Source organism: Microcaecilia unicolor, chromosome 5, assembly GCF_901765095.1.
Source record: "Microcaecilia unicolor chromosome 5, aMicUni1.1, whole genome shotgun sequence".
Lineage (NCBI taxonomy): Eukaryota > Metazoa > Chordata > Amphibia > Gymnophiona > Siphonopidae > Microcaecilia > Microcaecilia unicolor.
The window spans coordinates 359,613,876-359,630,871 of NC_044035.1; the positions used below are offsets into that span (position 1 = coordinate 359,613,876).

General features: G+C 44.7%; 1 protein-coding gene across 1 annotated transcript in view; it reads left to right on the forward strand.

Moving 5' to 3' along the window:
- The first annotated feature begins 790 nt into the window (after window positions 1-790).
- Window positions 791-16,996, forward strand: part of TANGO6 (transport and golgi organization 6 homolog) — a 178,950-nt gene continuing 162,744 nt past the window's right edge. The window contains exons 1-2 of the mRNA XM_030204644.1: window positions 791-864; window positions 13,595-14,235. Coding sequence (XP_030060504.1) covers window positions 801-864; window positions 13,595-14,235 — 705 coding nt within the window. The 5' untranslated portion in view covers window positions 791-800. The remainder of the gene's footprint in view (window positions 865-13,594; window positions 14,236-16,996) is intronic.

Consider the following 16,996-nt stretch of genomic DNA (forward strand, 5'->3'; position numbering starts at 1 on the left):
CTGAGCTCTATCATGGGGTCCTTGGGTCAATTTTAGCAGACAGTGGAAAAGGTGCCGGTACTCAGTACCCCCTCAAAAAAGCCCTGATTTTAATAGAATTCCTAGTTATTGGGCTCTCCAAATATATACAAAACGGATAGGAAAACAATGAGGCAAATAGACCATAAGCACAAAAAGTGAAGCTCTTGCCATTCCATCCCTCCCTCCCATACCTTAAATTGCCCCAAGGCAGATAATAAGAACAAAGGAGGTTTGATAACAAGATGAACCCATTAGTAAACAGGATATCCTCATTAAAACTTGGCCATGTATTACTGTATTTTATAAAACAGTGTAGAAAAATGAATGAGCACAAAATACAGCCTTTATGATTGTTGTTTGAAGCTGTTTTAGTGAGTTTTGATTTCATGGTATTTATATCTAAGCTGTCGCATGGGGGCGCTCGTGAGCAGCGGAGAAGATGGCAGCACAGAGCTCGGCTCTCTCCCTACTTTATTTTCGGCGTCCTAGTAAAAATTTAAAAAAGAAAAGAAATTGCCCTCCACCTTTTGCCCATCCGACTGGAATAGCTTTTGACTTTTTTTTACAGACGGACCAGGAATAGGCAGTCCATCTTTTGCAATTGTTTTGGGTGTACTTGAAACTCCGCCTACTGGCTTCAATCCACATAGCGGGCTAGATAGCCACGTACCGTGGTGGAACACCTCACGTCCTGAAGGCAGCTGCCTCGTGCCCGGAAGCTTTCCGGTGACGTCAAGACGTGTGAAGTCAAAACCGGAAGCGCGGTGACGTATGGAGCGATGGCTGCCGGTGTGAAGCTGGAGGTGGTAGCCGAGGCCTTGGCTGTACTTGTCAGGCCGGCGGGTGAGAGCAGGAGGGGTGGGGACGGGGGGGTTTTACAGACGGTCATAAGAACGTAAGACTAGACGTACTGGGCCAGGCTCCTGCTTCTAGCAGTGGCCACAGAAACCCAAATAGTAGCCACATTGCATGCTACCAAGCCCAGGGCAAGCAGTGGCTTCCCCCCTCCCCCCCCCCCATGCCTACTACTACTACTACTTGACATTTCTAAAGCGCTACTAGGGTTACGCAGCGCTGTACAATTTAACATACAAGGACAGTCCCTGCTCACAGGAGCTTACAATCTAAAGGACAAATGTACAGTCAGTCAAATAGGGGCATGGAATGTTGCTAGTGGAATAGCAACATTCCATGTAGAATCTCCAATAGTAGCAACATTCCATGCTACCAAGCCCAGGGCAAGCAGTGGCTTCCCCCCTCCCCCCCCCCCCATGCCTACTACTACTACTTGACATTTCTAAAGCGCTACTAGGGTTACGCAGCGCTGTACAGTTTAACATAGAAGGACAGTCCCTGCTCAAAGGAGCTTACAATCTAAAGGACAAATGTACAGTCAGTCAAATAGGGGCAGTCTAGATTTCCTGAAAGGTATAAAGGTTAGGTGCCGAAAGCAACATTGAAGAGGTGGGCTTTGAGCAAGGATTTGAAGATGGGTAGGGAGGGGGCTTGAAGTAAGGGCTCAGGAAGTTTATTCCAAGCATAGGGTGAGGCGAGGCAGAATGAGCGGAGCCTAGAGTTGGCGGTGGTGGAGAAGGGTACAATGCTGCCTAGCGTTGTTTTCCAGGTAGCACTGGCGGTGGCTGCACGTGACAGCAGAGCCTGGTATCTGGCTTCCCCGGGGATCGGTGCAATGCACTTCCCCCTTACACACACACAGGGGTGTGCTGGTAAATTTTTAACAAGGGGCTCTCTTTCTCTAGGCATAGCCGGCCCTGAAATTTTATTTTATTTTTTTTGGGGGGGGGGGGGAATACATACCTCTCTCTCTCCCCTCCCTTGTGCGGGCACGCTAGGCATACCTTTGTCGAGCCCCACCAGCCAATAAATGGACTGCCGCCATTCTCTGCTGCTTGTTTCTGGTTCTGAGCAGCACGATGGAACCTTCTTGCGCTTGCATGAAAAGTCCCAGCCTGATGCTCAGAGTCAGAAGCAGGGAGCAGCAGCAGTCTATTTACTTGGCTAGTGGGGCCAGCGTCACTGCCAGCAAAGTAAAAGAGAATTCAGCAGGGGGCCCAAGCCCACATTTTGGGAGTCAGTTGTTAAAGTAGCCATGGGGAGGCCTACTTTAACAACCGGCTCTCAAAATTCTTAAAAACTTAACAAATGGCTCTCGCGAGCCCGTGAGAGCCCGCTCCAGCACACCACTGCACACACACCATTGAATTTGTGCTATAAACACACCCTGGGACTCTGTACCCAGATAGAAACACACCCAGAAGCTCGGTAATGTTTTGTGCTTGGCTATAAACACACTTCGTGGGCAAGTACTTGCTGTACCCTGTGATAAGCACCCCTCCCCCCTAGAGCAAAGCACTGCACTGTACCCCACTATAAACACACCCTGGGGATCAGTGCTGCACTGTACCCCATTAGAAACAGAACCCAGGGTCTTTCTACAGCACTGTACCCCACTATAAACACACCCTGGGACTCTGTACCCAGATAGAAACACACCCAGGAGCTCAGTATTGTTTTGTGCTTGGCTATAAACACACTTCGTGGGCAAGTACTTGCTGTACCCTGTTAAACACCCCCCCCCCCCCCCCCAAGAGCAAAGCACTGCACTGTACCCCACTATAAACATACCCTGGGGATCAGTGCTGCATTGTACCACCCCCCCAACACACCTTGTAGACTCATTGTGCTGTCCCCTGCTGTATATATATTCCAGGGTCCTGTGACTGCACTGTAATCTGCTGTAAACAGCCCTTGGTGTCTCACTACTGCACTGTACTCCCTATAAACACACCCCAGCATCTCAGTGCTGCATTGTACCCCACTATATGCATACTCTGTGCCTAGTCTCATGGCTGCACTGTAACCTGCCGTGGTTTTTTGTTGGAGGGGAGGAATAGCCTGGGATCCCACAATCATCGCTGTACCCTCACTATAAATACGCTCAATGTGCTGTACCACACACCTCTACTGTGTCATACTCTGTTATAAATAATCCCTGGGGGCTCAGTACTGCACTGTACCCTGCGTTAAACACACCCCAGGGGTATGTACTGTCCTGTGTTCTGCTATAAACATACCCTGTTAAAAAAGGATTGAAAACCTGGGTTTTTCCATGACAGTTAGTAGACGGAGGGATGTGCTGAATTTGGGTGGGTATGAGAGAGCGATATGAGTAGTGAGAGTATCAGGAGGAGCTTTTGAGGTTATTTTTATTTTATCTTTTTATTCTGATTGATCAATTCTATACCTCTTCGATTGCCTCTATGGAACAAGTAGGCTGTGTATAAAATAATGTTAATAGTCTGATAGAGCAGCGTGGTTGGAGTTGGGGTTCAAATCCCAGTGCCGCTCCTTGTGATCTTACGGTAGCAAGTTAACCTTCTATCTCCTCAGTTACAAACTTAGTGGCTCTTTTGCCAAGTGACAGTAAAAAGTGGCCCGTGTAAGCGTTGGCTCATGGAATTGCTGCGTGCTAAGGCCACTTTTAGTACGGTGGGAAAAGCATTTTTTTGAGTCGTTAATGGCCATGTGCTAATATCAAAATTAGTGTGCAGCCATTTACTGCCTGAGCCCTTATTGCCACCTATTTAGTACATGTTAAGGGCTCACATGCTAACCTGGTGGTAATTGAGCAGCATGCGGCAATGTGCCCGCACTGCCCGTTTACTACGGGACTGGCTACTCCTAGAGAGTTGCACGGGGACAGAAATTTCACCAGTCCCCGCAAGTAATCTCTATCCCTGCCCATCCCCTGTACTAAAATATCCCAAACTATGCCATCATTCTGGAAATGAAAGATACCAGAGATTCACATTTCCCAAAACTGACATGGTCCAGCTGATAAATAAAATAAAATATTTTTTCTACCTTTGTAGTCTGAGCATTTTATTTTTACACGTGTACGTGCCTTCTGATTTTCTTTGGTTTTTTTCCCTGCCTTTCCAAGGTCCTCTGTCTATATGGCATTTCTTTCTCCATGTGTGCTATCCATCTTCCCTGTGTCCCTATCTGTCCTGTCCAGCACCTCTCTTCTATGTCCCTCTTCCTGTCTACTCCCCATGGGTCCAGCCCATCTCCCTCCAGCCCCCCTTCCCCTCCCCTCCCCTCCCCTCCCCTCCCCAGGGTCCAGCCCATCTCCCTCCAGCCCCCCTTCCCCTCCCCTCCCCTCCCCTCCCCATGGGTCCAGCCCATCTCCCTCCAGCCCCCCTCCCCTCCCCAAGGTCCAGCCCATCTCCCTCCAGCCACTCATGCCTCCCTCCTCAACTTTCATCCAGCCTCTCTCATATCTCCCTCCCCAGCTATTATGCAGTTTCTCTTTTGCCCCCTCCCTGCCTTCCGCAGTCACTCTGCGGTCCCCCTTCATCCTTCCCACAATCTCTCTTGTAGCCCCCTCCAGCCATTACTCACAGCGCTGCTTCAAATTCCTCATCCTCTGCAGTGCAATCAGGCTTTGCAGAGACTTGAGCCATGCGGTGCAGGAAGTTGGGGAAGTCTCGTGGTTTGAAGTCACGCAAGACTTCCCCAACTTCCTGCACTACACGGCTCAGTGATCGCCAAAGAGGAGGAGCTTGAGGCAGCACCGAGGAAAGGGAGGTAGGTTGGCATAGCGCTACACTAATGCGGGAACCCTGCAGGATCTGCATTCATCCCCATGGGAATCCCGTGGACCTTGAGGGGATCCCCGCCAGAGTCCCATGGCCCTGGAGGGGGATCCCCCACAAACTCCGTTCCCATGCAGCTATCTACTCCCTGCTCCCTGTGCTAGAAAATAAAAATTATTTTCTAGTGCGGGAAATAACGCACGGCAAACTCAGAACTACCACTGCTTGGTAAAAGAGCCCCTTAGATTGTAAACCCTCTGGGGACAGGAAAATACCCAGTTTACCTGAATGTAAGACACCTTTAGCTACAACTGAAAAGATGCGAGCTAAATCTTAAATGTGTCCCTAAGGTCTCATTATTCCAAAGCAGCATAATGGTAACAATTTGAGCCCAATATTCAGCAAGACAGGTAGGGTATAATCCAGTGGATTCTAAACCTGGTCCTGGAGGCACCCCAGCCAGTCAGGTTTTCAGTGTATCCACAATGAATATTCGTGAGAGAGATTTGCATACAGTGGAGGCAGTACAGGCAGCTCTCATGAATATTCATTGCGGGTATCCTGAAAACCTGACTGGCTGGGTTGCCTTCAGGACCAGGATTGGAAACCACTGATATAATCTGAAACCTCTACTATATACATTTCAAATTATGCCTATATTCTTTGACGGTGCCATTGCATATACAGATATAAGTAGAATGACCAAAGTATTTCCAGTTATACCTGCATTTTGGACAGGACAGCTAACAGCTAAATTTATAATGTGTAGTGTCTTCTATATGTTCCTAACCTGACTACCTTTTTTTACCTACAATTCTGGACATATGCAGGACAATTTTATGGGAGGCTTTTTAAGAGCATATAGTGACCTATACATATGGAAAAGAAATGTATACATTTATCTCAATATTGTAAGTCTGGAACTATCCTTTTAATAGGCATTTCCTTAGCATCCTCATTGGATCACTCCAGAACTTGCATCCATGAGCCAGCAGGTAGAGCTAGAAAACAGAAACGTTCACTCTGCCCTGTAAGGGCGCTGTGCAGCTACAGCATTTCAGTATTATTCTATTTCCAGCAGGTGGAATGTGGTCTGCATTAAGGCTTCTGGACTGGTGGTTGAGGCCCACTCCTGGACCAGTTAAGCAGTGGCCAGTTGAGTGGGGGGGGGGGAGCAGGGGTAGCTGGGCAAGTGACTGATAGCTCGCAGAGAGTATACCCAGTGAGGTCTCGATCTTTCCCCTCCCCGTATTCTTCATTCCGATGCAAAAAAAAAAGAGGTAGATGAAGGAGAAGACTTGATTGAAAGAAGATTCATGGGGGGAGGAGGTGGAATTGTGTTTGGAGCAGAGAGGATGGCTTGGTAAACTAATTTAATTTTTGCCTGCAGGACTCCTAGAGGGCATGGTCTTCTCTTGGCAGTTGAGTCACTGTTTGCCAGCAGCCTCTTGTATCCTGTATTGCTGCAGTGGCTGTTTGCTGTTTGGTCCCAGCCAGGTGTCTCCTTTGTACATCTTGACAACACCCACAGAAGGGGTTAAGCGCTGCTTGTGCTGTGCACTGCTGGGTTGCATCAGAACACTGCTCTACATGTTGCTGCTCTGCAGCTTCCACTACAGTCCCTGAACAGCAGAGTTCTCAGCAAAAAATGCTTCGCTGACCTCAGGATGTGATTTAGCACTTCAGAAAGACCATTTGGTACTGGCTGGTGTATTCCGCGCTATCTTCCAATTCTAGGCAGATTACATTACATCTTGTCTTCCTGCATTCCCTCAGCCCTCTGTTAGGTCACTTAATCTGTAAAGTTCTGATCCCCTGGAAGGGAATTTCCTCTTTCCCCCTGACTTAGTTCTTCTTCATCAGGTTCACATTCACATGATACGTCCTTTCAGAACAGAGTTTTCCTGGAAACTTCTGTAGCGAAACAATTGAGGTTGGGACTTTGAGTCCTTACACTTCTGTTCTCTCAGAGCAGGTGTGGTTATTGGTCTCGCTGTCCCTCCCTTCTCAGAGACCCTCTGGAGGAGGGTGATGATCCCTCTATGCTGAGGCTCTTTCACAAGGAAGAGCTTCCAGTGCTGATTTCTAAATCTCTAGAAGTAGCATAGGAGCATAGTAGATGATGACAGATAAAGACCTACACAGTCCATCCAGTCTGCCCAACAAGATAAATTTGTAGCATTTGATATGATGCGATATTCTTTCCAAATTTACTGATGTATTTTTAAGACCTCCTGTTCCATCTATTCCCTAATATATTAGAGACTCCACACACACATCATTAACATATTAGAACATCTATAAATTAAATATAAAGATATCATTCTGGTTACATTTGATGTGGAGTCTCTCTACACTAATATCCCCCAGGATGAAGCTCTAGATGTGAATAGGAAAGCAATTATCCAATGGGTGTGTGTTTAGAAGGAAACCTGCTGAGTTTATCATGGAACTTATCACTATAGCATTGAAAGAAAACTATTTCTTTTTTGAAGGTACTTTTTACAAACAAAATGTTCCACCTTCATTAGCTAATCTGTTTATGGCATGTTTTGAAGAGAAATAATTTCACAGAGAATATTATGCTTTGGCGAAATTACATTGATGATATTTTTGTGGTCTGGACTGGTAGTGAATCACTGTTGATGGATTTTTTTCAAATGGCTTTAATACAAGAGATAGTAATTTGAAATTTCAGGTTAATTTCTGTAGAAAGGAAATTTCATTTTTAGATATTAAAATTCAGTTAGAATCTGGTAGATTTATTACTTCACTATATTGAAAACCTACTGATAAGAACAAATTCCTACATTTTGATAGCTGTCATAGTCATGCTGTAAAGTGTAATCTTCCTTACAGCCAGTTTTTAAGAGTAAAAAAAATTATGTTCAGAGGATCGTGATTGTAAAGGGCAAATAGGATAAATGGCTTATAGATTTACGCAAAGAGGCTATCCTGTAAAATACCGTATTTTTCGGACTATAAGACGCACCTAGGTTTTAGAGGAGGGAAATAGGAAAAATTTTTTTCCTTTTTCCCTCCTCTAAAACCTAGGTGCTCCGGTGCGTCTTGTCCAAATCCCTCCCTCCGAGTTTGGGATCGCCCTCCCCCCCCCCCCCCCGTCATCACTTCTCCCTACTCACACGATCTTCCCTGGTGGTCTAGTGACGTCGGGGCAGGAAAGAGCCCCCTCTTTCCTGCCCAGCACGCTGCTCTCCATCCTCCTGTATGCATTGCTGCCTGACGGTCTCGGCGAGATTCAAAATGGCCACCGAGAATTGAAGTCTCGGTGGCCATTTTGAATTTCGCCTAGACCGTCAGGCTGCATACAGGAGGATGGAGAGCAGCGCGCTGGGCAGGAAAGAGGGGGCTCTTTCCTGCCCCGACGTCACTAGACCACCAGGGAAGATCGCGTGAGTAGGGAGAAGTGGTGACGGGGGGGGGGGAGGAGGTAACCCTGACGGCGATCCGGAACTCGGAGGGCGGGCGGCCAGCCAGCCAGCCAAATCTACCTTTGGACTATAAGACGCACCCCCCACTTTCCTCCCAAACTTGGGGGGAAAAAAGTGCGTCTTATAGTCCGAAAAATACGGTATATTGAAAAAGATATAGTAAGAGCAAAACAGGTACAAAGAAAAGACCTTTTTCAGAATAAAGGAAAAGAAAAATAATGACCAAAAAGCTATTTGCACTTTAAATTATGATTATCTATCTTCTGATATCATTAAAATATTAAGATCTCATTGGCCGTTGATCCAGAACATTCCGTCTTTTGCAAATAAAGAATTGTTGATAGCATTCAAAAGAAATAAGAATTTGAAGGATTTTTTGTCACCATCAGCGTTACCAGTCCCACCTTGTAAGGACAGAGTCTGCCTTTGTGTTTTCTAGGACAGAGTAAGGGGGTCATTACCCATGCTTAAATTGTTCCGTTTGTCCGGTCAATCTGAAAACAAAATGTTTTGACCACCATGTTACAGGAGAAAAATGTCAGTTAAAACATTACTCAAATTGTAAGACTTCACAAGTAATATATGCAGCAACTTGCCCATGCAGGCTTATCTACATTGGTAAAACTATAAGAGCATTTAATAAGCGCATCTTAGAACATAAAAGCGCAATAAAGAGAGAGGTATTAGATAAATCTTTGGTGGCACACGTGTGTGAATTTAAACCTGATTTTAACCAGTTAAGATTTTTAGTTCTTTTAAGAATATATTCAAATTGGAGAGGTGGAGATGTGAACAAATTGCTATTGCAAGCTGAACAACATTTGACTTATAGGTTTAAGACTGTTAAACCTTTTGGGTTGAATCAAGAAACTGATCTCAGTGTTTTTATAGTACTACCAGCGCATTGTCAATATGTGCTGCGCAATCCAGTGTTTGTTTAAATGCCACCTGGTGGTCAGTATATGTCACTGCATGTATCCAATGCTTGTCCTCTACATCGTTTGCCTGGAAATGTCACATGACAGAATTCTTTTTATAAAATTATCCCTTCTTTTTAAGGTTTTTTTCACTTTTATTTTCACTCATCTGTTTAGTATTTAATATACACTTTTGTTTGGATTAGTGGGTTCCTGTTCTGGAGTTCTGTTTAGAGGTCTATAAAATAATGAGTGGAGTTGAACGGGTAGATGTGAAGCATCTGTTCACGCTTTCCAAAAATACTAGGACTAGGGGGCATGTGATGAAGCTACAATGTAGTAAATTTTAAAACGAATCAGAGAAAGTTTTCCTTCAATCAACGTGTAATTAAACTCTGGAATTAGTTGCCAGAGAATGTTGTAAAGGCGGTTAGCTTAGTGGAGTTTTAAAAAGGTTTGGACGGCTTCCTAAAGGAAAAGTCCATAGACCGTTATTAAATGGACTTGGGGAAAAGCAGTATAAAATGTATTGTACATTTTGGGGATCTTGCCAGGTATTTGTGACCTGGATTGGCCACTGTTGGAAACAGGATGCTGGGCTCAATGGACCTTTGGTCTTTCCCAGTATGGCAATACTTATGTACTTATGTTTGACCTTTCAAAGGGGATATTTAAAGGACCAATCAGAGTGTCTGCTATAATGCTGCCAGTCAACATAGCATTGCGAAGTCTGCTGAGTAAGCTTGGGAAGCACTTATGTAAGGTAGGATATAAGATACTCCATATGGAATTTAGATTGTGGTGTGTACTGTTTAAACAGCTTGGCTTGCTTTAAATATATGTTTTATCAGTGCAATTTCTAAGTTGGTTACTTTTTCTACCTGTTTGAAAGCTTTAAGGTCGTCAGACACAATCACTCCCAAGTCCCGCTCTTCCTTCGCACACTGAAGCACTTCACCCCCTATACTGTACCGTTCCCTCAGATTTTTGCGACCCAAGTGCATGACCCTGCCTTTTTTGGGATTAAACCTTAGTTTCCAAATATCGGTCCATTCCTCCAGCTTCGCTAGTCCTTCATGTCATTCACACCCTCCAGGGTGTCCACCCTGTTGCAGAGTTTAGTATCATCCGCAAAGATACAAACCTTACCAGACAGCCCTTCCACAATATCGCTCACAAAGACGTTAAAAAGAGCCGGCCCTAGGCCCGATCCCTGCGGTACTCCACTGACGACATCCTTTTCTTCAGAGCAAGCTCCATTTACCACCACCCTCTGTCTCCTACCATTTAACCAATTTTTTACCCAATCAGTTACTCTAGGTCCCACACCGAGGGCACTTAATTTATTTATCAGTCACCTGTGCGGAACCGTGTCAAAGGCTTTGCTGAAATCCAAGTATACCACATCAAGCGCCCCTCTCACATCCAACTGTTTGGTCACCCAGTCGAAGAAGACAGTCAGATTCGTCTGACATGATCTGCCACTAGTAAAGCCATTCTGCCTCGGGTCCCGCATTCCATGTAGTTCAAGAAATGTCACAATCCTCCTCTTTAGAAGCGTATCCATTAGCTTACTCACCACCAAGGTCAGACTGACAGGTCTATAATTCCCAACCCACTCTTGTGCAAAGGAACCACATCTGCCCTTCTCCAGTCCACCGGGACCACTTCAGTTTCTAAGGAAGCATTGAAGAGGTCCATCAGCGGAGCCGACGGAACCTCTCCGAGTTCCTTAAGCACCCTCGGGTGTATCCCATCAGGCCCCATCGCTCTGTCTACTTTTAGTTTGGCGAGCTCCTCACGAACACAGTCCTCCGTATACGGGTCTTGGTCTACCATACATCCATCCCCTTTAGCCCTACCCCCGGTCTTTCATTTGTGAACACAGAGCTAAAATAATCGTTAAGCAGTTCAGCTTTATCCTTATCATCTTCCACATATTTCTCTCCCTCAGCTTTGAGCCTCTTGTCACTTACATATCTGGAAAAGGTCTAGTCCCCTAATTTTATTTTATTTATTGCATTTGTATCCCACATTTTCCCACCTATTTGCAGGCTCAATGTGGCTTACATAGTTTTATTAGCATAGTTATTCCAATATATCGGGTACAGTTAGTATTGTGCAGAGCTTAATTCAGGGAAGAAAGAAGAAGGAAGGGATTTATTAGGGTAATTATAGAGGTGGGCTTTCATAACTGCTTTCCTGATAGCTTTTCCTGCTTCTCTTTGCTTATTTAGGTATTCTCTCCTGTCTTCATCTTTCTGAGTCATCTTATAACGTGCAAAGGCTAGCCTCCTTTCCCTTATCTTTTCAGCTACTACATTGTGACCCTACTGCAGGCAGTCACTAGAGTCTGGAGAACTTTTGAAGCTGGTGTTCAGGAAGAGCTATTTCTCCTGGCCAAACTTCTATACCTTGAGTGGGGGAGTAGCCTAATGGTTAGTGTAACAGAACCGGGTTCAATTCCCACTGCAGCTCCTTGTAACTCTAGGCAAGTCACTTAATCCTCCATTGTCCCATGTACAAAATAAGTACCTATATATATGTAAACACTTTGATTGTAACCACTGAAAGGCAGTATATCAGATACCATCCCCTTTCCTTTACCTTATGTTCTTGCCTTCCTTCAATTCTCTCAGGTTTGCCTTGAATCATCCTATCTCAGGTTCAAAATAGCCATCAAGACTCACCTGTTCATGTTTACTTATTCATCGAACCACCTTACAGTCTCTTAGCATACATCATGATCCTTTTCCTTTCCCCACGCCCACTGCTGATAATCATTTAATCCCCTTGGTAATACTTCTTAAATAACTGTATTTTTACAGCAGTGAAATTGCACACAATTTATTTCTTTACCTAAAATTAGAGGTAGCATTTTCCGATATTCTGGCCTGATGTCTTCAATGATCTTCTCCAAACTACTAGTCTAAAATCATTCACTGAAGGCATTTGTACCTTAAATTGCTCCTCTGATCTTAATGAAGGTTTTGGAACATATCAGAAAATCCAGTTACCCATGTATTTAGACCCAGGGCTGTGTAACATGTTAGAAATATGAAGAGTTCAAATTTCAATTTGCCTTTAATTGGGAGCTAGTGCAATGTTATCACAAAGCACTGTTCTATTTGAAGCCTCCAAAATCATTTATCTTCACTGTATATTCTTGCAGGCAAACCCCACCCCCCCCATCCTTGAGGGTGCATTGAGAGTCATGGCTACCTTTTGGGCGGAGCTTAGAGCAGTATCTCCATTAGGCATTTGTAGAGCGACAACATGGTCTTTCTCCACACCTTTTCTATGCATTACCATTTGAATGCCACAGCAAGAGAAGAAGCTTCCTTTGGGCTTCCGTAATTGGTGCAGAGGGTCTCTGAATAAGAACATAAAAATAGCCATACTGGGTCAGACTAATGGTCCATCTAGTCCAGTATCTTGCTTTCAGCAGTGGTACCTGACAGAAACCCAATTAGTAGCAACATTCTATGCTACCAATCCCAGGGCAAGCAGTGACTTCCCCTACATCCATCTCAATAGCAGACTCTAGGGACTTGTTAAACCTTTTTTAAAGCCAGATACACTAACGGCTGTTATCACTTCTTCCGGCAAAGAGTTCCTGAGCTTAATTATTCCTGAGTGAAAACATATTTCCGCCTATTTCTTTTAAAAGTATTTTCATGCAATTTCATTGGGTGTCCCCAGTCTTTGTACTTTTTGAATTAGTGGAAAAAAAGTTTTACCTCCACCCGCTCCACACCACTTAGGATTTTGTAGACCTCAATCATATCTCCCCTCAGCCATCTATTTTCCAAGCTGAAGAGCCCTAACCTCTTTAGCCTTTCCTCATATGGGGGCAGTTCCATCCTCTCTATCATTTTGGTCATTCTTCTTTGAACCTTTTCTAATCCCCCTATATCTTTTTCAAAATAGGGCGACCAGAATTGGAACACAATATCTTTCTTGAAGGATGCTATTCCAAGTCCTACAAGTTCTGGACTAATCTGGTGAGGACACTTAGGAAAGAGAAATTAGATCTTACCAGCTAATTTTCTTTCCTTTAGTCGCACCAGATCAGTCTAGTTTCCCACCCTCATTCAGAGACAGCAATTTTTTCTGTAGTTTCTCTTTCCTTACAGTTCAAGTTCTTCTTGATGAATCTTTCTCAGCTTTTAGTTATAACACATATGTTTCTAGAAGCATTTAAATGAATGAAGTTGATTTGGTCCCTATAGTTTTAAAAGGGTTGTACTGCTTTGATAATCAAATATTAAAGTGCTAGAGCTGCATAGTGTCCCTTATAGGGCAGAGTAGACTTGTTTTTTCTATCTCTACCTGCTGGCCAAATTATGGAACACTCTCAAGATCTGGACTGATTTGGTGGGACTAAGGGAAATAAAATTAGCAGGTAAGATCTAATTTCTCCATGAAAAAAAAAAAAAAAGTAATTATATCCTTGGTCCCAGCCCATAATGTATGATTGCTTCTGAATATCGACATTGTTCTGTGTGTCTTGTAAATGTGTTTTAATTTGCTGGGGGTACTAACTGTGCCTTATCTCTTGGTGTTCATTTATTTTCCATTGTAGAACCGGGTCAGTCACTACAACAAGCAACAAAGCAAGCTGTCTTGCTAAAAACATTGCAGCTCAACCTGTCATCACTGGAGGAGAAACTTCAACATGTGCCTGAATGGAAGGAGCTGAGGAGTCTGCGAGAGAGAGTTGCAGAGAGCGCAGAGTGGCTGGAGAGCTCTGCAGATGTCACGTGGAGGTTCACATCTGAAGCCCTAATCTTGCTGCTGTGCCTCAGACAGTGCATGGTTCAGTTAGCAGCATCCTTCCAGCCAACTAAACCAAACCTGAGAACCGCAGAAGCTGCGCCTGCTCTACCCCCTGACGCCCTCAGTGTTTCTCAGCAGAAGACCCTTCAGTCTGCGTTGCAGTTTGTCATTACTCTAGGCATTTGTCCATACCTTTTGTCTGGGGTCGGCATCCCTCTGAGGCGAAGGTCAGAGTTTGGTGCTATAGTGGAAGATGCAGTGTCAAGTGACTCCTCCCGTACCGCAGTTCGCAGGTTGTTTACCACCTGCACTGTACTGTTGGATATCTCTCAGCACCTTTCACTGGGCAGTTTCCTCCTTACCCGTCATCTCGGGGACATCATGGCGGGATTGTGTCAACTGGGCTTCTGCCCATCCAGAGCCAAGGGTGAAGGAAGGCCAGGGGAGGTAGGTTTTGAATTTAGGACTTTCTTCTCATTTTCTTTCCCCTTTACAGTCAATATTTTTTTTTTTGTTATATTTGTACCCCACGCTTTCCCACTCATGGCAGGCTCAATGCGGCTTACATGGGGCAATGGAGGGATAAGTGACTTGCCCAGAGTCACAAGGAGCTGCCTGTGCCTGAAGTGGGAATCAAACTCAGTTCCCCAGGACCAAAGTCCACCACCCTAACCACTAGGCCACTCCTCCACTGTTGCTACTATTTGAAATTCTACATGGAATGTTGCTATTCCACTAGCAACATTCCATGTAGAAGTCGGCCCTTGCAGATCACCAATGTGGCCGCGCAGGCTTCTGCTTCTGTGAGTCTGACGTCCTGCACGTCCTGACGTCCTGACGTCCAGAAACAGAAGCTTGCGCAGCCTTCTACATGGAATGTTGCTAGTGGAATAGCAACATTCCATGTAGAATCTCCAATAGTAGCAACATTCCATGTAGAATCTCCAATAGTATCAACATTCCATGTAGAATCTCCAATAGTAGCAACATTCCATGTAGAAGTCGGCCCTTGCAGATCACCAATGTGGCTGCGCAGGCTTCTGCGAGTCTGACGTCCTACACGTGCAGGACGTCAGACTCACAGAAACAGAAGCCTGCGCAGCCTTCTACATGGAATGTTGCTAGTGGAATAGCAGCAAAACCTACTATGGATCCAACTTCTCCTTCTTAGGCAGCCAACTCTGGAATGCCCTCCCCAGACCTATCCGATCAATCAGGAACTAGCTACCCTTCCGGAAATCACTAAAAACCCATCTGTTCAAGCAAGCCTACCCAAACTAATCCTATGAACCCATTTACCCAACACTTGCCCATCTCTACCTACCTATGTCTTTTATTATTCTGCTATACTTAACTTATATTTTCTCTATCAAGTTTCTCTATCAATACTCTGTAATCCCTACTACTATGTAAGCCGCATTGAACCTGCTTTGATTGGGAAAGCGTGGGGTACAAATGTAATAATAATAATAAATATCCCGCACTCATTCATTCCATCCTACAGTACCTATTTACCAGCAGGCACGAGCACTGCATCGCTCCCTCCACCTTCCTTCCTTAGTTTTCCATAAACGTATTTATTAAAGATGTCGTATAATAGAATGGAGCTTAAAGAATAGAACAAATATGCTGATTTTCAAAGGTCTTGTCCCCTAAAACTGTTCCACCTTAGCTAAAAATATTTACCAAAAAGTTTGAACCTTTTTTTGGAGGGGGGTTATATCTAGAGGTAGTTCAGTCAACTCAAAGTTGATGAAAATAAATTTATTAACAAAAATACAGACACTCAAATTTGTTTCATGAATCAGTTCTGTATCAATTATGCCAAGGAAAACAGGACAGAAGGGGCCAAACCCACATGCCAGGCTGATGTAAAATCGGCTCAATTTATTGTCCAAACATGAAACCAATAAACAGTCTTCTAGGAGCTGTATCCAAAATCAGTGAACAATAACAGTGGTATACGAAAGGTACTTCAAGATGAGGATGAACCCAATACTGCAGTGTTTTGGCAAAAAGTTGCCTTCATCAGGGGTCCTAAAATGAAGTACTTTAAAAACATATACTTTTCCACGCAGCACTGTAGATATACCACTAGGAAGCTGAAGTTAGAAACAAACATTGAGCATTGATGACGTTTCTGGCATTGAGAAACTCCATCAGTGCTCAGTGTTTGTTTCTAACTTCAGCGTCTTAGTGATACATCTACAGTGCTGCATGGAAAAGTATATGTTTCTGTCTTATATGGGATGCACTGGGCAGGGCAGGGGGCCGGCATTTTGGAGGCGGCGCTGAAAGGAGGAGAGAGTGCTACTCCCTCCTTTGTCATCTCAAGGTACAAAGGAGGGGTGTTCGGGGAGGTGCTAGACCACTAGGGTGAGAGGGTGAGTAAGGGTGGGGTTGCCCACTGGGCCATCGTGGACTATTCTTGGTGTCAGGGGTTTAGGGGGGCTAGAAATCCACCAGACCTCCTGTGACCTTGTGTTGGTGTCCAGGGGAGGTGTGGGAGCTTGGGGGGAGCAATAGGTCACCAGGGCCTTAGCCATTGTGGGGTTCACTGAACTCCCAGGACCGACAGTGACAGCCTGGGCTGCATGGCTTGGACGGGGGAGGGGGGAATAGAGAGGGGTTCCTTAATTCTAATGCCCAGCTTAACCTTGAGACAGTAACACAAGCAATATGAAAATTCTTCACCGCACACTACATGCTAGACACATGCCCCAACTACTTCATAAAAACATCCCCTAACTGCTTCACTGACTATCTCACCTGAAGTTCATGTTCCAGGAAGGCCGATTCCCAATGGATAAGAGGTAACATACTGCTCACGTCAATCCCAAAAGACACCAAGAAAAACACCAAAGATATCACAAACTACAGACCAGTAGCATCCATACCACTAACGACCAAAATAATGGAAGGTATAGCGGCCAACTAGCTAGTAGACTACATCAACAAATTCGCCCTACTACACGAATCCCAATCAGGCTTTAGGGCCCAACACAGCACTGAAATGGTGCTGATCACACTTCTGGCAAAATTCAAGAAGGAAATCTCAGTAGGTAAAAACATCCTCCTACTTCAGTTTGACATGTCCAGTGCATTTGTCACGGTAGACCACCAAATCCTACAAAGAATCCTTGACAAATCTGGAATCAAGGAAAGGTACTTGCATAGTCAAGGGGTTCCAAACCACCAAGTGTTCTCA